Here is a 23,038-nt window from a genome sequence, read left to right on the forward strand (position 1 = left end):
TAAGATGATTCCGGAATGAATTGTTCAAAACTGGCACATACTTTTTAAGGTTATTGTTATCACCAATATTTTTCCCCTTTCTGGCTTTGATTGGGTTAAAGTAATTACAGTTAATTCAGTTCGATTGAGATGTCTATCCATCAAATTTTAAAATGGGGCGATTGAAATATGTCTTTCTCATGAAGCCTTATCCATTGTCGTGAAAACTGTTTCTGGGAATATGCCCCAGAAACTTAAATTAACAAAATGTTTCCTTGCTCTGTCTGGCCTCATTATCTTGATGTTCCTCATGGCATACAGCAGTTTTTACTGTCATGCTTGAATTGTGGGTTTTTAACAAACCATTTTAAAAAGCCATTTTAAATCTTGGGTCATTTATTACTTTAAACTTGTTATGTACTAAAAGGTCAATTCTATCAGGTCTCCATGGGACGGAGGAGCAGCTGAAGTGAGGTCCAGAAGCCTTTGCGTCATCTAGCCAGTCCTGCTGCCTCCCCATTGTCTGCACCATAGAGTCGATGCCCTCAGTGATGACCCTCAATGACTGGGCCACACTCTGCAGCTCCCCGACAATGTCCACCTGTGTCTTGGACACGTCCCTCAGCGACTGGGACATGCTCTGCAGTGCTTTGCCAATGTCCACCTGCATATGGGACATGTCCCATATCGACTGGGACATGCTTTTGAGGCCCTCAGCCATGGTCGTCACAGACTCAGCTATGCCTTGCACACCACCACTCAAGACTCTGACCTCATGCTACAGGCTTTCCATTGCAGTTGCCACCCTAGCAGTGTTGGCCTCAGTGCCACGCATTGTCGGCATCATCTCCTGTGCCAGTAGCCTTTTGACTCCTCCAATTGGCTATGCACTTGCTGGAATATCGTTGACACCCCCTCCTGAATCTTAGGGCCGTGTCCTAGCATCTGCATCAGCTCAGGGATAACCTGTCCAGAGGCTCGGCATCTGAGTATGACTAAGCAGAGTCCTGGGAGCCAGCAGACTAACTGCAGACTCCCTTGGATGTTCCTGCCTCCACCTGATGTGCATTTGCAACTGTGTGGTGCTCACCAGATTGTTTGTGCCCCAGAAGCCTGTCCACTTATGTCGCCCACCGAGATGTGCTCTAGCGCTGACGGAGGTGTGAGTGATAGCTGTGACGCCTCAATAGTGGTCTCCTAGGAGCTCTCCTCTGAGATGGTCTCTCGGGTGGGGGGGGGGGGGGGGGGGGGGATCCACTCTGGATGGCCTTGCCCCATCATATGGAGATCTGGTGAGAATGGACATGTGGTCAGTGAGAGGGAAGGATCATTTTGTCTGACATGAACAACTCAAGAGGCAGATCATCTGGATGAAGGGGTAGTGGATACTCACCTCTGTGGCGCAGGCCAACCTTGTTGTCGGTGACTGCTCTCTCCTGGGAGAACCCCATGATTTCCAGGGCCATTCCTCATAGGGGTTGAGGACTCGCATCTCTTTTGCTTCCCTTGTGACAAATTGAGGAATGTAATAGGTTGCATACAATTGAGCACTCAAAAGAAATCAACTAACTGTGGTCATGTTTCTTAAATATGTTTTACAGAGCAATCAATTACCATCATTAAACAGCTATGTGATGTGGAGGTAACAGAGCCAAATGATGCCTGTCTTGAGTGTGAGATTTCAATTGCTGATGTAAAGCCTCCAAAATGGATACTGAATGGCGAAGTTCTTCAAGCTTCTGAAGATGTAGATATTGAACATTGTGGCACTATTCATCGTTTAACTTTAAAAAAAACAAATTGTAAAATGACTGGCGTGGTGCAGTTTGTTGCAGGGAAATCAAAATCTGAGGCGAGGATAACCATTAAAGGTATCCAGACACTTTCCTTCCCATTCTGTCATTTTATCCCTCTCTTCCTTTTGTACAGTAACTCATGTTGGCAGACGTTTCACTGTGTTCTGCTGGCTAAATAAGGCTCCCTTATCAGGGTCTTTCATGGCTCAGCATTGATTTTCCTGTGGCATTGTTTTTGGTGCCGTTGCTGCTTTGGGGCTTTATTGATGTTGATCACAGAGCGGATTAGACAATGGTCTGTATAGCAGTCGTTGGCTCCTGTCATGGCACAGATGATATGCATGTCCTTGTGGTCCCTCACTCAGATGATGACGTAGTCAAGCAGATACCACTGCTTGGAGCGAGGGCGTTGCCATGAAACCTTGCACTTGTCTCTCTGATGGAACTATCTCTCTGATGGTTATGACGAGGCCTTGTCCTCGGTATTACGTAAGAAGCGGGGTATCATTAGTGTTGGATTTCCCTACCCTCTCTGTCGATTACACCTCCCCACAGGTCTTATGTGCTTTCCAGCTCTGGCATAAAAATTGCCAATTAGAATCAGTTTCTCACCTGTTGGTATTCAGGCCAAGAATTGTTCAAGTTGGAGCAAAATTCCTTTTTGGACTGCTCTGAAGCTTCCAATGTTGGAATGTACACACTGAAGACTATAGTGCATTGGTTCTGAGGTGAGCCGAAGGGTCATGGGATATTTGTTTATCCCGCAAGGGGAGTCTCTGAGATGGCCAACTAGTTTGTTTTTAATTACAAAACCAACCACATGGAGGCAGCGACCATTTAGTTTACCTTTCCATAAAATTGCCACTGTTGTTCCTTGAGCTGGCTTTCCCTGCCTGCTGGATCGCGATTAGGGCGGCGATGTCAATGGCGTAATGCCAGAGCTCCCAGGCAATGATAACAGTACAGTGTTCCAGTCTGTCACAGTTGCGATTGTCCATGAGGGCCCTGACATCCCCGGTCCAAAATCTCATTTTTATGTGGGGTGGCTGTTGAACATCAGCCACCACATGGGCTTAGAATAGAATCCCTACAATGCCGGAGAAGACCATTTGGCCCATCGAGTCTCCACCGGCCCTCTGAAAGAGCACCCTACCTAGGCCCAAACCTCACACTATCCCCATAACCCCACCTAGCGCCAATTTAGAATAGTCAATCAACTTAATATGAACAACTTTGGACTGTGGGAGGAAAGCCGAGTACCCGGAGGAAACCCATGGAGACAAAGGGAGAAAGTGCAAACTCCATGCAGTCACCCGAGGTCAGAATCAAATCTGGTCCCTGGTGCTGTGGGACAGAATTGCTAACCACTGTGCTGACATATTGCCCATTTACCTGATGGAGCAAGGCCTTTGTCCAATGGCAAGGGGGTCCAAGATGACTGGAGATCAGGCTCTGCTGTAGGGGTCTAGGGATCACACTCCTACGGAAGTCCTTTCTCTTTACCATATGAATACTCTCTCCCTGGGATTCATAAAGTGCAGTGGCGCCTGCACTCTTCGCTGAAGTCAACCTCGTTATACCCCAATCCCCTTGCTGAAGCCTCGATCTTTAAGCACCTCTCTCCGCGAAGTTGCACTCTTTATGCCATTTTTGCAGCACTTAGTACCTCACCAGTGTAACCATTTTCCTTGTGACTTCTAACTATGAGTGTTGGTAGTCGACCAATAAAGTGAATATCAGAACCTCAAAATCATCTTCAAAATACTTCCCGATTCTGTTTACTGAAGATTAGTTTCAGACAAATTCTAAATTTAAAAAGGAAGCAATCTGTTAACCGTACTTGAAGAAGAAATGCTGAACATAAGTGCTGAATTGAACTTCTGACATGATGGCCTCTATCACCAAGGCCTCCTCCTATTACCATCACTCATCCGTGCCTCAACCAATCTGTTGATGAATCCCTCATCCATGTTTTCATTCCGTCCAGACATGAACATTCCAGTTCTCTTTTAGCCGACTTCCCATCTTCCAACTTTGTGAACAGTAGCATATCCAAAACACAGGTGAACTTATTTTAACTCGTGTCAAGTCCAAATCACCTATCACTCTTATATTTGTTTACCTACGTTGACGTGCAGACAGATCGTGTCTTGATTTTCAACTTATTCTTCAGATCCTACTATGGCTTTACCCTTCCCTACCTCCTCTGGCTCTACAGTACCCCAAGATAGCTGCTCCTTTTTAATTGGAGCCTTCTGTATCTGTTTTGCTATCATTGGTCCATTCAGCTGTCAGGGACCTGTGTTCTAGCATATGCTTGCTCAACTTCTCCACCTCTCTCCTCCTTAATGATGCTCCCTAAAACTTAGCTCTGACCAAACCTTTGTCATCTATGTTAATAAATCCTTTTGTGGTTTGATTTGAAATACTGATTTATTACTATACCTTGTTTCAATTTAGGACATGTTATTACATTAATATATTTTATAAATGCAAATTTGTTGTTTGGCAAACTTGATTGTAAATTCACACGTGATTATTTTTCAGAGCCCCCAACAGAGGTAGTCAGAAAACTACAGAACATTACAGTTGAAGAGAGGAACTCTGCTACTTTGAGCTGTGAGTTCACACCTACGCCCAAAGTGGTCAGATGGTACAAAGACCAGAACTTAATCAAATCCTCTGACCGATACAAATTCAGTCAAAATAAGAATGTGTTAGAACTTATTATTTCAAATCTCAAACCCGAAGACTCTGGTGAATATAGCTGCAAATCAAGTAATGCACAGACAACAACCAAGCTCACAGTTGAAGGTAAGAATTGACACCTTGCAATAAAATGATTTACTGCTATATAATTAAGTTGAAAGAGCAAGACCGATAATTAATAATCACTTGATTTATTCCAGAAATTTTGCCTCTTCTGCTCACCAAAGTATTATTGACTTTCTAGTTTATACCTATCACATCGTGTGCTTTAGTGCTCCAAATCAACCGTTTCCAGTCACCTTCCTTCTTAGATATCTTACATTAGGTCCTTTTTCTTATTTACCTTTTAAAGTTGAAGAATTGTAGACCAAAAGATATTTCCACTGTGTGCATGATGCATAGCATTTTGCTCAGGATGACCTGCAGTTGCCTCAGGAACCTGTCTGAAATCAGCATGAGATCTCTTGCATGCGAATTGTGGGCTTAATACCTATTTCAATCCCTTTCTGTATTGAATCAAGACTGATTACAGAATCTGCCTTTCAGGCAGCTTGGCTGACAAAATCAAGAAGTAGAATTAGTACGAGTGGATTTAGGGAGAGTCAGAAAACAGTGCATGCTGTAATTTAGAACCCCCTAACAGTATTTAGAGCCCAAAGAGAAAATGCTGGAAAATCTCAGCAGGTCTGGCAGCATCTGTAGGGAGAGAAAAGAGCTAAAGTTTCAAGTCCAGGTGACGCTTTGTCAAAGCAGGTTTCTCTTTGGTTTCACAATATTTAGAGCGTTGGACAGAATATTATGCAAGAAATAATTGGAGATTGTAAAAAAGGCAATGTAATAATTATGGGGGACTTTCATCTTCATAAGGACTGGACCAATCAAATTGACAAAGGTGACTTGGAAGATGAATTCGTAGAATGTGAAACTGATGAGGGATGAAGCTATTTTAGATCTAATATTGTTCAATAAGTCAGGGTTAGTCAGCAATCTCAAAAGATCTGCCAGGAAAATAATAATGATGATTATTGATATACAATTGAATTCCGTTTTAAGTTTGAAAATGACATACTCTAGCCCAAAACTTTTATCAGGGGAGAACTGGCTACGGTATTGTGGTAAATAAACAGTGAGAATTTTTTTAAGAAACAATTCCAGTGTTCAACAAAAATACATTACATTGGAAAATAAAAACTCAGCAAGTAAGGTCCATACCTGGCTTAATTAAGGACAGTATTAGGTAAATAAAAAGAAGCAAAAAGAATGGCAAATAATACTAACAAGCCTGAAGAATGGGATTGTTTTAGAAACCAGCAAAGGACCACCAAAATGATGATAAAAAGGAAAAAAAAATAGAATATGAGAGTAAACTTATCCAGGACTATAAAAACATATTTTAAAAGCAAGCATTTGTCTGCTAGAGCTGGAGATATGAGAAATTATAATTGGGAATGAGGAAATGGCAGAGTCGAATATTTTGGGCCGAATTCTTCCATCCTACTCGTGACAGGTTTGATGGCGGGTGGGAGTGGAGAATCCAGCGGGAGCCAAAAAGTTAGAACCCGCTGGCGTAAAAACAGTTTAAAATTATTTCATTGGCGGATCGGTTCTCCTGCTGCCTGGTGGTGTAAAGGACATTTGCAACTCATTAAAACAGCTGCTTTGTAAAATCTCGGCAGGCCTTCCGATCTTTTGGGAAATCAGGTCTACTTCAAACCGTTTGTAAAAGGGTGGTATTCACAAAGGTAAACCTCAGTTTGCTCAGACCTCAAGGTGAGTGCAACGTAGATAGCCTACCTGCCATAGCACTGCATCGCTTGTGCTGTACTGAAGGTCACTCTGCTGGGGCAGATTGGTTCACGTTGTCCAGCTCAATGCTGAGCTAGCCTTGATGGACAGCACTGTGCTGCTAGATTTATGCATCCTCCAATTTCACTGACTTGGATCAGTACTGCGCCTGGCATTGAGAGGGCAGGGGTCTTCTGCTCCTGGTGCGACACACTGTTGCCTGTCTGGACAGCACTGTGCTGCGTGACGCACGCAGCCTCAATTTGAATGCACCAAAACTCAACCAAGTTGAGGAGGGGGTGTAGCTGATGATGACAAGGAAGGCCTGTAGAAAATGTGCTGTGGAATGGTGATGAGTGGGAAGGGAAAACTCAAGGGGGGCAATGTAAAAGGAAGGTCTGCAAGGACGACAAGAGGGAAGGGAAAACACAAAGAGGCATTGTTGAAGGAGGACTGTTTAATAAGGCAGGGGAATCCAAAGTAAGTAAAGAAGAAAATAACGTTGAATTTACAATGAGAATATACATGAGTACCAGTAGAACCTCACCAGGTACTCAGTACTATTGGTCGGTTCCAGATTGGCCGACCTTTTATACAAGTATGGGTGAGCTACCCCACCCCTAGCGGGGGAGCTTGTACTCCTCAAGGAGCACGGGGAAAACAATCATCACCACACCGCATGCCCCGTGCAGGTTATTACATTCCTCCCCCTCAAAGTCCGAAGGCCAATCTAAGGACGATGATGAGAAGACGAAGAAGAAGAACATTTCATAGAATTTACAGTGCAGAAGGAGGCCATTTGGCCCATCGCGTCTGCACTGGCCGTTGGAAAGAGCAACCTACCCAAGCCCACACCCTCACCCTCCCCGTAACCCAGTAAACCTGCCGAACCTTTTTGAACACTACGCGCAATTTAGCATGGTCAATCCACCTAATCTGCACATCTTTGGACTGTGGGAGGAAACCGGAGCACCCGGAGGAAACCCATGCAGACACGGGGAGAACGTGCAGACTCAGGACAGGCATTGGCCCAAGCCGGGAACGACCTGGGACCTTGGAGCTGTGAAGCAACTGTGCTAACCACTGTGCGACTGTGCTGCAGTACTTGCAGAAGTTGGACGATGAAGACATTTCAGCTGTGACAGGTCACTGTTCAGCGGTGGAGTAGGATCGGCCGGTGTGTACCTTGCCGGCGAATGACTAGAACACCAAGCTGATCATTGGCCGAGGGGTCTCCATGTCAGAGTCTGAGGACAGGATGTCAGTCATGTTTGCATCACAGGAAAATGAAGATGCCACAGCAAGGTGTACCAGCAATGGAACCGGAGGATCCAAAGAAGAGGTCTGTCGTGGCACCTGAAGAAGAAGTGGCTGCCGGGAGCGGATATGATCCAGGTGTCAGCGCATAAGCTGCCCCGAACACGACCTTAGTGAGACATAGGACCCGATTGACGAATGATGATCCCAGAGAACCAGCAAGCACCGTTGGCAAAGTTACGAATGTAGGCCGCGTCATCAAGTGCGAAGCGTTGAAGATGTTGATGCCGGCATTAAACCCAGGCATTAAAAGGAAACCAGGATCAGGTAAGGATTTAAAATAGGTTCCTTAGCATGGACATGGGCACTAAGGTACGCCGCAGCTAAGAATCGCCATTTCCACTTGTGCTGCCACTTTCAAGGATCTGTGGACCTGCATGCCCAGATCTCTCTGTGTCTCTATGCTTCTGATGGTTCTGCCATTTATTTCTACCAAAATGCATCACCTTGCATTTGTCTGGGTTAAATTCCATCTTCCATTTCTCTGCCTAATTTTGCAGCCTATCTATATCCCGTTGTATTCTCTGACAATCTTCATCACTATCCACAACTCTTGCAATCTTAGTATCATCTGCAATCTTGCTAATCAGACATGCTACGTTTTCTTCCAAGACATTTATATATATTACAAAGAGCAGAGGTCACTGTACTGATCCCTGTAGAACACCACTAGTTACAGACCTCCATGCAGAAAAACACCCTTCCACTCCTACCCAGAAGGCATTCTCCATTTTATCTCAGTTCTATGAAAACCTAGGAAGCAGCAGGAGCTGATTTGAACACTCTCTCTGTCAGGCTTGCAAAGGTTTACTTCCTGATTTAAATTCTGCAAGTATTCTACACAGCCAGGCCTGTGAAGTTTAACCTCTGATCAATAGGCTGCAGGCCTGATCAGGTCTGTGAAAGCCTAACCTCTGTTTAGAAGTCTAGGGAAGGCACAGTGCTGATAGCCCGCCCCTGAGATCTCTAGAGGGCTGTAAGAAAAAGGGCCTTTTACTTTATCTTCACTACAGTTCATCTTGATCAGCAAAAGGAGCAGACAAGGGTTCCAGATGCAGAGTGGATGTAAAACCCTCTTTTAACTTCTCAGAGAGTCTAAGATTGTCTCAGTGGGACTGAGGTCAGTCAAGTGAAGGTGACACCGAAAAGGCAATTCTACAGCCCGCGAGTTCTAATTGGAAACAAACCTTAAAAGATCCAAACCAACCGATGATTTCAGGATCGCAGACTACAATGACTACCACCTCTGCCGCAAAGATTCACTTCAGCCCATTAAACTTTCCTTCCCGCTCACTGTGTGTCTATTTTATGTGTGTCTGGGGTTGTGGGGTTGGGGAATAGTTAGATTAGTAGACCATGTTTCTATTATTTCCATTACATGTTTATCTCTTCTCATATTATAAATAAACAGTTTTTTAAAAATGTTTTATTTACAACTCTGGTGCCGTAAGTCATTGGAGCACTCGAGCATCAAAGATGTTGGATTGGATTGGATTGGATTTGTTTATTGTCACGTGTACCAAGGTACAGTGAAAAGTATTTTTCTGCAAGCAGCTCAACAGATCATTCAGTACATGGGAAGAAAAGGGAATTAAACAAAATTCAAGAAACAACACAAGATATACAATGTATAAGTTAAGTAAAAAGTGGATCTGTTGGGGAGAGCTTGCAGAGAGTCGCCTCGCTCCGGCGCCATCTTGAATGGTTATCTCAGAAGATCTCAGGAAAACATACAAATTATTGTTTACTTCATTTGTGTTGAGACTCTGGGCCTGTGGGGACCACGTACTAGCCCAGGGTGCCGTAACACCGACACCAGCAAACACAGTCATGTCCAAAGTCGCCAACCCATTAACAGCTTGGCAACAGTCACCGCAGGAGGAATGGTCCTGTATGAAACTGGAATCTTGTCAGCCTGGTATCCATCAAACCCTTAGTCTGCTTCTTTAGACCCCTTTTCACCAGCTGTAAGGCTCTCTGAGCTAAATCATTTGACGCTTTGCCAATGCAGAAAACTTTGCCTGTAAATGGGGCAATTCTGGGCCAACACCTCGATAGCTACGTCTAGCCCTGGCCACCAAGTGTAACTTCTAGCCAACATCTACATCTTGGATGCACCAGGATACCCTGCATGAAGATCCTTCAGAACCAAAAAGAACGAAGCTCCATGGAATCACGTGGTGCAGGGTCCATTTATCTCACCTGTACTTTAACCTCTACCATGTGTAACCCTAAACGATCGACCTGGTTTCCCAAATACATAACCTTCTTGATGTGAAAGACGCATTTCTCCCTGCGCAGGCAGACACCATACTTGCAGAATCTTTGTAGCACCATCTCTGTTGGCCCCATGATGAAAACGCCATTGAGATCGATGGCAACACGACAAGCCACGCAGGATGCCCTCCATCCCGCGCGCACCGAGGACACGTCAAATAGAAGCTGGGAGTATTTGTACAGACTCTTTTGTTTGTTGATAGTTACATGCTTTCCTGAGACAGTGAGGGGGAAAGGGGAAGTGTATTCCTGATGTACCATCAATTCGACTCAAGACACATTTAGGATCTGAACTGTGGCTTTAATCAGCTAGTTGTTAGCCCGGTGGTCGACTACAGAGAATGGCCGACCGTCGGGAACTCTGGGTACATAGAACATAGAACAGTACAGTACAGCACAGAACAGGCCCTTCGGCCCTCAATGTTGTGCCGAGCCATGATCACCCTACTCAAACCCACGTATCCACCCTATACCCCCCCTTAACCTTACTTTTATTACGACACTACGGGCAATTTAGCATGGCCAATCCACCTAACCCGCACATCTTTGGACTGTGGGAGGAAACCGGAGCACCCGGAGGAAACCCACGCACACAGGGGGAGGATGTGCAGACTCCACACAGACAGTGACCCAGCCGGGAATCGAACCTGGGACCCTGGAGCTGTGAAGCATTTATGCTAACCACTATGCTACCCTGCTGCCCCAGAGGGGCCTACTTATAACCCGCCTCAGAGGCGGGGCCTACTTGCCTCTCGACCAATTGGAGAGCAGTCACATGACTAGTCCCAACCAATCGGACGAGAGGCACATGACCAGCCAGAGCCAATGGGAAGCCAGTGCTCTGCACCAATGGCAGAGGCTCATATCCAGACCACCACAGTTCCTTCTTCTCCACTCTTGTACATCTCAACTAAAAGGGACCCCAATTCCGAACCAAACGTTTTATATAACTCTGCAAGGAACCCGTCCGGGCCCGGAGCTTTCCTCGACTGCATGGACCCCACACAAACCGTCACCTCCTTCAGTCCCATCAGCGTACCCGACCGCTGCACCGTCCCCTCCTCCATCATCAGAAACTGCAGCCCGTCCAAGAATCACCTCAGACCCTTATCCTCCCCGGAGATTCCGAACTGTACAGCTTCCGCTAAAAGCCTCAAATCCCCCATTCACCTCCCTCGACTCTGTGACCCCCGCACCCCTACTATCCCTCATTTGCCCAATCTCCCCCGCCGCCACCTGCCTCTTCAACTGACACGCCAGCATTCTGCTGTCTTTCTCCCATACTGGTACATCAGCCCCTGGCCCTGCACAATTACCCTACCACCTTCCCTGTAGACATAAGCCCAAACTCCATTTAGAGTCGCTGCTTCTTCTTTAAAAGCGCCTCCTCCGGTGCTGCCGAGTACTTCCGGTCCATCACCTGGATGGCCTTCACAACCTTTGCCTCTGACCTCCGAGTTAGACCTCGTGGGTTTCCTCCGGTTCTCCGGTTTCCTCCCACAGTCCATAGACGTGCAGGTTAGGTGGATTGGCCATGCTAAATTGCCCTTCGTGTCCAAAAAGGTTAGGTGGGGTTATTGGGTTATGGGGATAGGGTGGAAGTGAGGGCTTAAGTGGGTCAGTGCAGACTCGATGGGTTGAATGGCCTCCTTCTTCACTGTATGTTCCATGGTCTATGTTCTAACCTCTCCACCCTGTGCACCCAAATCAAAATAAACCCATCCCTAATTACCTCGAGAAGATCATTTACACTGCAAGGGGGTCGATTGAGGGGTTCTATCGTAGATGGCGACCGTTTATAGTATACTTTGAAGAATTGGTCACTGCTCGGTCTTGGGTGAAGGGAGGTTTATTCACTGATTCACTGTTGGGAAGGTAGTTTGGATGGCGGGAGCTGGGAAATGGGGGGGGGGGGGGGGGGGGGAGTTGGAGTGAGTATTTTGTAAAAAGTTTTTGCTTATGTCTTTTGTCATCCTTTGTACAAAACATTAAAAATGCTACAAAAATCATTTCCAGAAAAGAAGCGTGCCTGGAATGAAAACTTCAAAAGTTGACCATATTGCATGTAGATAATGTATATTATTCAAAATCAAAACGTTATGTAACTATGTTTGTATTTCCATTTGCAGCTCTGAAAATAGAAATAACAAAACATTTGGAAGATATAGATACTGAGGAGGACAGTAATCTAGTTTATTCGTGTGAGTTGTCCCATGATGTTGAAGATGTTCAGTGGTTTCTAAATGATACTCCCTTATACGCAAACAATTTCAATGAGATAAAGAAAAAAGGAAAAAAACACACATTAATTCTGAAAGGTGTAACGCTTGATGACACTGGAACCGTTATGCTGAAAGTGAGAGATGTGACAGAAAAAGCACAGTTGAATGTTCGAGGTAAGCTCCCCATTATTGTTTATTCGAAATGAAACCATTAAAGTCTTAATCATAGAATCATAGAATTTACAGTGCAGAAGGAGGCCATTCGGCCCATCGAGTCTGCACCAGCCCATGGAAAGAGCCCCCTACCATTCCTCTCTTGTCCCCATAACCCCACCTAACCTTTTTGGACACTAAGGACAATTAGCATGGCCAATCCACCTAACCTGCACATTTTTGGACTGTGGGAGGAAACGGAGCACCCAGTGGAAACACACGCAGACACAGCGAGAACATGCAGACTCTGCACAGACAGTGACCCGAGCCGGGAATCAAACCTGGGAACCCGGAGCTGTGAAGCAACTGTGCTAACCACTGTGCTACCGTGCCACCCCATTAATGTCGCTGAATGTGAATTGATATTGACTCATATATATACTTCAGTTTTCCACTATCCAGATATACTAGGGATTTTTGTCAAAAGCATTTTTATTGTTAATAGTCGTTGGTAGTTGTTACGACATCCTGGGCTCGTGCACGACCAATTCTGTGTCCGGAGTCCCATCAGAAGTCAATTAACCAATAATTTGCATAAAGTTGCTGAGATCTTTGGCCCTTGACTGCTCTAATGACTTACAGGCACCAGATTTCTCAGTGAAACACAAAGCTGTTTATTTATAACAAAAATAGAGAGAAGACATGCAATATTTATGATAGACTAAAGGCCAACTGATCTACTCCTCCTCCCTTTTACTGCCCCTCCTTCTACCCAAACAAATGGGTAAAAATAATAAGAGAATGAATATGAATGAGAAGATGAGTGTCCTTGCATCAGATGTTGAAGCCGTTGGAACAGCAGGTTGTCCTCGCAGGACATGAGGAGTGATTGAAACCACAGTTTGGATTGCTAACGAAGATCTTCTCTGGTTGGAACATTCAGTCAGAGTTCCCAGGCTGTAGGATTCCCTCTGGGGAGTCACTTTAACTTGTATTAACCTAGGCCTTCACTCAGAAGATCCACTTCCAGCCTGTTTAATTATTAGTTTTTTGCAGCGCCACCAGAATGACCAACAGCCTTTCTGAGATAAGAACAGAGTTCCCACACAAGGGGCTGGGTTCTCCCCTACCCAGCAGGGCGGGAGGTCCCGGCGGGATGGAGTGGCGTGAACCACTCCGGCGTCAGGCCACCCCAAAGGTGCGGATTTCTCCGTACCTTTAGGGGCCAAGCCCTCAATTTGAGGGGCTAGGCCCGCGCCGGAGTGGTTCCCGTCGCGCCAGCTGGCGTGGAAGGCCTGTGACGCAACACCAGCGGGGCCGAAGGGACTCCGCCGGCCAGCGGAAGTCCACGCATGTGCGGGAGCGTCAGCGGCTGCTGACGTCATCCCCGTGCATGCGCAAGGGAGGGGGTCACTTCCGCTTCGGCCATCGCGGAGGCTGATGCCCGACACGGAAGGAAAAGAGTGCCCCCACGGCACAGGCCTGCCCACGGATCGGTGGGCCCCGATCGCGGGCCCCCCCAGGGACCCCGGAGCCTGCTTGCACTGCCTGGTCCCGTCGGTAAGGTAGGTGGTTTGATTCCCGCCGGCGGGACTGGCATAACAGCAGCGGGACTTTGGCCCATCGCGGGCCGGAAAATCGCCGGGGGGGGGGGGAGCCCGCGATAGGCACGGCGCAATTTCCACCCCCGGCGAATATCCGCTGCCGGAGAATTCAGCGGCCAGCGGGGGCGGGATTCACGCCAGCCCCCGGCAAATCTCTGACCTAGCGGAGGGTCGGAGAATCCAGCCCAAGATTTTTTGAAGTGTTTTTGAACAACTGACCCTGCCTTCAGCTGCAGCTGGACTGGACTTTCCTGCAGTTCAATTTGGCTGTGCAGAGAAAAAGCTCTTTACTTTAGATCTTTGGACCAAGTTCATAAGGTGAGAGAGAGACATCAGGACTGTGACTCTTCAGCTTCTGATCAAAACAAAAACAAAATCAAATCCTTCTTGCCCTACAGAACATTCAGGACCAATCAGCATTGAGTATAAACTAGTAAATTTCAAAACAGCTCATTGGCCTCCAGCCAGGTCCATCAGGATGTGTCAACACTAATGTCAGACCAAACAGCACATCCTGCTGCAGTAGTCAGGATATGGGGCAGAAAATAAATCAGGAGATAGAGAACGTATGCAAAAAAGACAATTTAACAATAATCATGGGGGACTTTAATATGCAGGTGGACTGGGAAAATCAGGTTGGTAGTCGATCCCAAGAAAAGGAATTTGTGGAATGTTTAAGAGACTTTTTTTGGAGCAGCTTATGACAGAGCCTACTAGGGAACAGGCATTCTGGATTTGGTGATGTGTAATGAGGCAGACTTGATAAGGGATCTTAAGGTTAAGCAACCCGTAGGGAGCAGTGACCACAATATTACCCTGCAGTTTGAGAGGGAGAAGCTGGAATCAGATGTAATGGTATTACAATTAAATAAGGGTAACTACAGAGACATGAGGGAGGAGCTGGCCAAAGTTGATTGGAAAAGGGCCTAGTAGGGAAGACAGTGGAACAGCAATAGCAGGAGTTTTGGGGGGTTATTCGGGAGGAACAGCGGGAATGCATCTCACTTAGTGCTAGGGGCTTGGACGGGGCAGAGTTTGTTAGGAGCATCCAGGAGGGCTTCTTAAAACAATATGTAGATAGTTCACCTGGGGAAGGCACTGTACTGGATCTGGTATTGGGGAATGAGCCCGGTCAGGTGGTAGAAGTTTCAGTAGGGCAGCATTTTGGGAACAGTGACCACAATTCAGTAAGTTTTAAAGTGCTGGTGGGCAAGGATAAGAGTGGTCCTAGGGTGAATCTGCTAAATTGGGGGAAGGCTAATTATAACAATATTAGGTGGGAACTGAAGAACCTAGATTGGGGGTGGATGTTTGAGGGTAAATCAACATCTGACATGTGGCAGGCTTTCAAATGTCAGTTGAAAGGAATTCAGGACTGGCAAGTTCCTGTGAGGAAGAAGGATAAATATGGCAAAATTTCGGGAACCTTGGATAACGAGAGATATTGTAGACCTCATCAGAAAGAAAAAGGAGGCATTTGTCAGGGCTAGAAGGCTGGGAACAGACAAAGCCTGTGTGAAATATAGGAAAGTAGGAAGGAACTTAAGCAAGGAGTCAGGAGGGCTAAAAGGGGTCATGAAAAGGGATTGGCAAATAAGGTTAAGGAAAATCCCAAGGCTTTTTACATGTACATAAAAAAGAGGGTCGTTAGGGAAAGGGGAGGGCAGCGAGGGGCTGGTTTAGCACAGGTCTAAATCACTGGCTTTGAAAGCAGACCAAGGCAGGCCAGCAGAATGGTTCAATTCCCTTACCAGCCTCCCCGAACAGGCGCCGGAATGTGGCGACGAGGGGCTTTTCACAGTAACTTCATTGAAGCCTATTTGTGACAATAAGCGATTTTCATTTCATTTCATTTTCAAAGGGTCGGCTCACTGAACGACAGGGGAGGGAATCTATGTGTGGAGTCAGAGGAAATGGGCCAAGTACTAAATGAATACTTTGCATCAGTATTCACCAAAGAGAAGGAATTGGTGGATGTTGAGTCTGGAGAATGTTGTGTAGATAGCCTGGGTCACGTTGAGATCCAAAAAGAAGTGTTGGGTGTCTTGAAAAATATTATGGTGGATAAGTCCCCAGGGCCTGATGGGATCTACCCCAGAATACTGAAGGAGGCAAGAGAGGAAATTTCTGAGGCCTTGACAGAAATCTTTGGATCCTCACTGTCTTCAGGTGATGTCCCGGAGGACTGGAGAATAGCCAATGTTGTTCTTTTGTTTAAGAAGGGTAGCAAGAATAATCCAGAAAACTACAGGCCGGTGAACCTATGTCAGTGGTACCGAAATTACTGGAGAGAATTCTTCGAGACAGGATCTACTCACATTTGGAGCAAGTGGACATATTATCGAGAAGCAGCACGGTTTTGTGAAGGGGAGGTCGTGTCTCAGTAACTTGATAAGAGTTTTTCGAGGAGGTCACAAAGATGATTGATGCAGGTAGGGCAGTGGATGTTGTCTGTATGGACTTTAGTAAGGCCTTTGACAAGGTCCTTCATGGCAGACTGGTACAAAACGTGAAGTCACACGGGATCAGGGGCAGCAGGGTAGCATGGTGGTTAGCATAAATGCTTCACAGCTCCAGGGTCCCAGGTTCGATTCCCGGCTGGGTCACTGTCTGTGTGGAGTCTGCATGTCCTCCCCCTGTGTGCGTGGGTTTCCTCCGGGTGCTCCGGTTTCCTCCCACAGTCCAAAGATGTGCGGGTTAGGTGGATTGGCCATGCTAAATTGCCCGTAGTGTCCTAATAAAAGTAAGGTTAAGGGGGGGTTGTTGGGTTACGGGTATAGGGTGGATACGTGGGTTTGAGTAGGGTGATCATGGCTCGGCACAACATTGAGGGCTGAAGGGCCTGTTCTGTGCTGTACTGTTCTATGTTCTATGTTCTAATTGGCAAGTTGGCTACAGAACTGGCTAGGTCATAGAAGGCAGAGAGTAGCAATGGAAGGGTGCTTTTCTGATTGGAGGGCTGTGACTAGTGGTGTTTCGCAGGGATCAGTGCTGGGACCTTTGCTGTTCGTGGTATAGAAATTATTTGGAGGAAAATGTAACTGGTCTGATTAGTAAGTTTGCGGAACGACACAAAGGTTGGTGGAATTGCGGATAGCGACGAGGGCTGTCAAGAGGATACAGCAGGATTTGGATCGTTTGGAGACTTGGGCAGCGAGATGGCAGATGGAGTTTAATCCGGACAAATGCGAGGTAATGTATTTTGGAAGATCTAATAGAGGTGGGAATTATACAGTGAATGGTAGAACCATCAAGAGTATTGACAGTCAGAGAGATCGAGATGTACAGGTCACTGAAAGTGGCAAAACAGGTGGAGAAGGTAATCAAGAAGGCCTACGGCATGCTTGCCTTCATTGGCCAGGGCATTGAGTATAAAAATTGGCAAGTCGTGTTGCATCTGTATAGAACCTTAATTAGGCCACACTTGGCATATAGTGGTCAATTCTGGTTGCCACACTACCAGAAGGATGTGGTGGCTTAGGAGAGGTGCAGAAGAGATTTACCAGGTGGTTGCCTGGAATGGAGGGCATTAGCTATGAGGAGAGGTTAAATAAACTCGGTTTGTTCTCACTGGAATGACGGAGGTTGTGGGGCGACCTGATAGAGGTCTACAAAAATATGAGGGGCAAAGACAGAGTGGATAGTCAGAGGCTTTTTCCCAGAGTAGAGAGGTCCCAGGTTCGATTCCCGGCTGGGTCACTGTCTGTGTGGGGTCTGCACGTCCTCCCCCTGTGTGCGTGGGCTTCCTCCGGGTGCTCCGGTTTCCTCCCACAGTCCAAAGATGTGCGGGTTAGGTGGATTGGCCATGCTAAATTGCCCGTAGTGTCCTAAAAAAAGTAAGGTTAATGGGGGGGGGTTGTTGGGTAACGGGTATAGGGTGGATACATGGGTTTGAGTAGGGTGATCATGGCTCGGCACAACATTGAGGGCCGAAGGGCCTGTTCTGTGCTGTACTGTTCTATGTTCTATGTTCTAATTCCTAGGGGGGCATAGATTTAAGGTACGAAGGGCAAGGTTTAGAGGAGATGTACGAGGCAAGTATTTACACAGAGAGTAGTGAGTGCCTGGAACTCGCTGCCGGAAGAGGTGGTGGAAGCAGGTACGATAGTGACGTTTAAGGGCGCCTTGACAAATACATGAATAACATGGGAATAGAGGGATACGGACCCCGGATTGTAGAAAACTTTAGTTCAGATGAGAAGCATGGTCGACGCAGGCTTGGAGGGCCGAAGGGCCTGTTCTTGTGCTGTACTTTTCTTTGTTCTTTCTTCTTTGAGGAGGAAACATGCTAAGGGGAAGGCAAGGCATCCATGGATGATGAGGGAAGTCAAGCAAAAGAAAAAGCATACGACGTGGCAAGGGTTAGTGAGAAGCCAAAGGATTGGTAAGCCTTTAAAAGCAAGCAGAGGACAACTAAAAACGCAATAAGGGGAGAGAAGATGAAACATGAGAGCAAGCTAGCTAGTAACATGAAAGAAGAGAGGAAGAATTTTTTTCAATATATCAAAGGTAAGAGAGAGACAAAAATAGACAGTGGACCACTAGAAATTCCTATATTCATCATCCAGGTCAATATGATGAATGACTTGGAGGGGAACTTTGTGGTGGTAGTGTTCACTGGTATTTGTTGCTCTTGGACTAGAAGTATGGAAGTGATCGTGGGCTTGGAAAGTGCTGCCTAAAGAGCCTTGGTGAGAGACTTCCAGTGGCGGCATGTAGGAGGAGGTCGCACATTGGAGGGCTCCTGCTCGAGCCTTGATATTTCAGAATTTAATGCCCGGTCCCAGGGGCAATTTTTGGTTAAATAAGTGCAGGAAGACATAAGGAATAAAGATGTCTAAAACCCAAAAGCAAATGGCCGTGAAGAAGGGGGCTAATGAAGGTTTGCAGTCAAGTGGAAGGGTTGGCTCAGGAACTGGAAGGAAGGCGGAGGCTGGGTCGCCGGGTGATGCCGCACTGCGCACGGCAGGAAAGATGACCGAGGTGATCGTCGTGGAACTTGAAAAACAATTCACAAAGCACATGGAGGTGGTGAGGAAGGAGATGGTGGCGGTATTGAAGGTGCTGGTGGAGGAGGCGATTGCCGCGGTGAGGGCGGCGGTATCGAGAGTATCGGCCGAGGTGTGGGAGCAGGGTGAGACACTGAAGGAAGTGAAAGAGGCATTGTCGTAATACAGTGATCAACTCACCTCAATGGGTAAGGAGCTGCAGAGGGTGGTGGAGGCCAAAAAGTGTCTGCAAGCCAAAATGGAGGACTTGGAAATCAGATCAAGGCAGCAAAATCTGAGTATCGTGGTTCCGCCTGAAGGGGTGGAGGACCCGAGGCAGACAGAGTATTTTGGCAAAATATTGGCGGAGCTGTTGGGGGAGGGGGAAGATCCCACTTGGTATGAACTGAATCGAACTCATAGGGCATGGAGGCCTATACCAAAGGCAAATTAGCCGCAAAGAGCAGTGACTATTTGCAGGTACCGCGTGAAAGAGAAGGTCCTGTGTTGGGCATAGCAGAAGCGGGATGTGCAGTGAGCTGGAGCTGGTATACATACATACCAGGACTTTAATGTGGAGTTGGCGAGGAGTTGGGTGGCCTTCGGCCGAGTGAAGAAGGCACTGTATAACAGCAGGGTGCGATGCGACATTGTATACCCAGCTAAGTTGAGGGTGACCTACAAATCCGAAGACTTTTATTTTGAGACGGTGGAAGCGGGGGAAGTGTTTGTGAAGGCAGAAGGACTGTGGCAAAATTGAGAAATGGGCCTGAGGATAGTCTTGTACTGAGGGTAGGGGGTTTGTAGGAGTGTATGTAGCTTTATTTTTTCACACATATGTGCTAACTGAGTCAATGTTGTCTATTTGGACAAGGTAAGAGTTGGGATTTTCTTTTGCAATGTTGGCTGTTTGGGGTTTGTGTGTTGAAGGGGATTTCTTTGTTTTCCTGGGACTGTGTACCTGTTAGGCAAGGAGGAAGTGGTCGAGTGAGGGAACCATGGTTACTAAAGCAGTTGAAACACTTGTCAAGAGGAAGAAGGAGGGGTGGCGGCGATGTTCGAGTGAGCCGCACATTCGGCGGGCTCTCACTCCGGCGGGGCTCAGCAGCTGATTCCCCGCGATAGCGGGACCACGGGGACGGCAAAAAGGCTGCCGTGAAAGAAGAGGAGAGCGGGCTGCAGCGGATGGAATCGTGGGAGGCCAGCAGGTAGAGGAAGAAAGAGAGAGAGAGAGACGGAGGCAAGGAGGAAACTGACCTGAAGGGTAAGATGGCGGACCCACGGACCTTCCATCCTCCAGGACAAGGAAAAAAAGTTTGGAGTTGCTGAGGAGGGACAGCTTGGACCCACTTCAGATGCCCAGGAGGTAAAATTTAAGGAGCTGGGCGAAGGAAGGCAGCAGCGAAGGTGCTGAGGAGCGGGCTGCGGCACATGGAATAGCGGGATTCCAGAAGGCAGAAGAAGAAGGAGAAAAAGGGACAGAGACAAGGACCTGAAGAAAATTACCTGGGACCTAAGATGGCGGACACACGGACCCCGGACTCAGCAATCCAGCAGGCGCTGGATAACATGCTCCAGGTAATGAAGTCCAGTTTTGAAGCACTGAAGCGGGACAGCTTGGACCCAATCCAGAAAGCGGTGGATCAGCTGAACCAGAGGCTGGACGCCCAGGATGTTAAAGTTAAGGAGCTGGGAGAGGCGGTGGAGGAGCAGGCGGATGCGCAAACGGTTGCAGCGCTAGAAGTGGACGGCCTGAAAGAGCGGCAGAGAAGACTGCTGGACAGAGTGGAGGAGCTGGAGAATAGAGTCCGCAGGAAAAATCTGAGGATGGTCGGCCTCCCGGAGGGGACTGAGGGAGCTGATGCTGCAGCATTTGTAGCAGACCTGCTGAAGCAGCTGATGGGGGCCAAAGCCTTTCAGCGACCGCTGGAGCTGGAGGGGGCACACAGAGTGCAGGCAAGGCAGGGGCGGCCGGGCGGACCCCCCGCCCGATGGTGATTAGGTTCCACAGGTTCGTGGACAAGGAGCGGGTGCTGCAGTGGGCAAAGAGCGCCAGGAGCAGCACGTGGAACAACAGTGTTCTCCGCATTTATCAGGACCTAAGCCAGGAGGTGGCTCGGCAGCGAGCAGCCTTTAAGAATGTCAAGGAGGTGCTGTTCAAGAAGCACGTGAAGTTTAGTCTGCTGCTCCCAGCTCGGCTATGGGTCACGCACCAGGGTCAACACCACTACTTCTCCGAGTCCGAAGAAGCAATGGATTTTGTGAGGGACCTGGGGCTGGTCCCGAAAGGAGGCCCCAAGGACGCGAGTTAGGGCCCAAGGATTTCTGTGGGAAGGAACGCCGAATGTGCCTGGACTGCTGCTCAACGGTTTGCTGGGCCAAAGGGGCCAAGTGGAACATTTGAGACTCTTTCCTTTGTTCATGGACATTTATGTCCTTTTTCTCTTTTTTCTGTGTGTTTTTGTTTTCCTGTTTGGGCTGGTTTGTGCTTTTTGTGCAGCTCGCGGAAGACACTGGAGCCGGCTTGCCCCAGTGGGTGGGGAGGAGGACGGGGAAACAATGGGACTTGAGACAGGAAGGCGCTGGAGTGTTGAGTCACCGGGTTAGCAGATTGGCTAGTCAAGGGAGTCAGATGGGCAGGGAAGTTACAGCCAGTAGATGGCAGGAGTGGGGTATCGGGGGATGGGGTTAGGGGAGGGGGGGTTGTTCTGCTGACGGGAGAGGGACTTGAAATAGGCACTGGAAAGGAGGTCGAGGGTGGAGGTAGCCAAAGGGCGGGCCAGGAATGGCGCGACGCACGGGCCAGGGGCCGGCCCGAGAAAGGCTATGGCTGACCGGCGAGGTGGGGGGGGGTGGGATGTGCCCCCCGACCAGGCTGAACACCTGGAACGTCAAGGGACTGAATGGGCCGGTTAAGAGGGCGCGGGTGTTCGCGCACTTGCGGGCCCTGAGGGTGGACGTAATTATGTTGCAGGAGACACATCTGAAAGTGTCGGACCAGACCAGGCTAAGGAAGGGCTGCATTAGCCAGGTCTTCCACTCGGACTTGGACTCGAAGTCCAGAGGGGTGGCAATCATGATTAACAAGCGCGTGCAATTTGAGGCAGAGGGCATATCCGCAGACAGGGGGGGCAGATACCTGATGGTATGGGGCAGACTGGAGGGGAGAAGAGTGGTGCTGGTGAATATATATGCCCCGAACTGGGATGACGTGGACTTCATTAAAAGAGTGCTGGGGAAGATCCCGGACTTGGATTCTCGCAGGCTAATAATGGGAGGGAACTTTAACATGGTCCTTGACCCGACTTTGGATCGGTCGTGTCCCAGAACGGGTAGACTCTCAGCAATGGCAAGGGAGCTGAAAGGGTTTATGGAGCAAATAGGGGCAGTGGACCCCTGGAGAGATAGACAGCCAACAGGAAGGGGCTACTCGTTTTACTCGCACGTCCATAAAGTATATTCCAGGATAGATTTCTTTGTACTAAGCAGGGACTGTATGTGGGAGGTAAAGAACACGGAATACTCAGCAATTACCAGTTCAGACCATGCCCCGCATTGGGTGGACCTGCAGTTCGGGGGAGCGAGCTATCAACACCCGCAATGGAGGCTAGATGTGGGACTGCTGTCGGAGGAGGGGATCTGCGAGAGGCTTCGGAAATGTATAAAATATTACCTGCAGGTGAATGACACGGGGGAGGTCTCAGCGGCGACCTTGTGGGAGGCGCTAAAGGCAGTAGTGCGGGGGGAGCTGATTTCAATTGGGGCCCACAGAGCCAAGGCAGACCGGGCAGAGATGGATAGATTGGTCAGGGAAATGGGTCGGATAGATGAAGAGCACGCGGAGTCCCCGGGGGAGGTTTTACTCAGGGAGAGGCAGAGACTAGAGGCGGAACTGGGGGCACTATCCACGAGCAGGGCCGTGGAACAGCTTAGGAAGGCGAGGGGAGTGGTGTACGAGCATGGGGAAAAGGCTAGCAGACTGTTAGCGCAGCAACTCAGGAGGAGGGAGGTGGCCAGGGAAATAGGTAGAGTGAGGGACGAGGGGGGGCGCAAAGTGGAGGACCCGGCAGAATTGAATAGGGTATTCCAGGACTTCCATTGTAAGCTGTATACTTCGGAGCCGCCGGAAGAACCGGAGGGGATGAAAAGGTTTCTGGACGGGTTAACATTCCCAACAGTTATGGGGGGGCGAGTGGAAGAGCTGGGGG

General features: G+C 48.1%; 1 protein-coding gene across 3 annotated transcripts in view; it reads left to right on the top strand.

Moving 5' to 3' along the window:
• Positions 1-23,038, top strand: part of obscnb (obscurin, cytoskeletal calmodulin and titin-interacting RhoGEF b) — an 896,193-nt gene that overhangs the window by 238,777 nt on the left and 634,378 nt on the right. For all 3 annotated transcript variants that reach the window (XM_038798455.1, XM_038798456.1, XM_038798458.1), the window contains exons 23-25: positions 1,581-1,850; positions 4,323-4,589; positions 11,993-12,259. In XM_038798455.1, the coding sequence (XP_038654383.1) occupies positions 1,581-1,850; positions 4,323-4,589; positions 11,993-12,259 (804 nt within the window). The remainder of the gene's footprint in view (positions 1-1,580; positions 1,851-4,322; positions 4,590-11,992; positions 12,260-23,038) is intronic.

The sequence above is a fragment of the Scyliorhinus canicula genome, chromosome 5 (assembly GCF_902713615.1).
Source record: "Scyliorhinus canicula chromosome 5, sScyCan1.1, whole genome shotgun sequence".
Classification (NCBI taxonomy): Eukaryota; Metazoa; Chordata; class Chondrichthyes; order Carcharhiniformes; family Scyliorhinidae; genus Scyliorhinus; species Scyliorhinus canicula.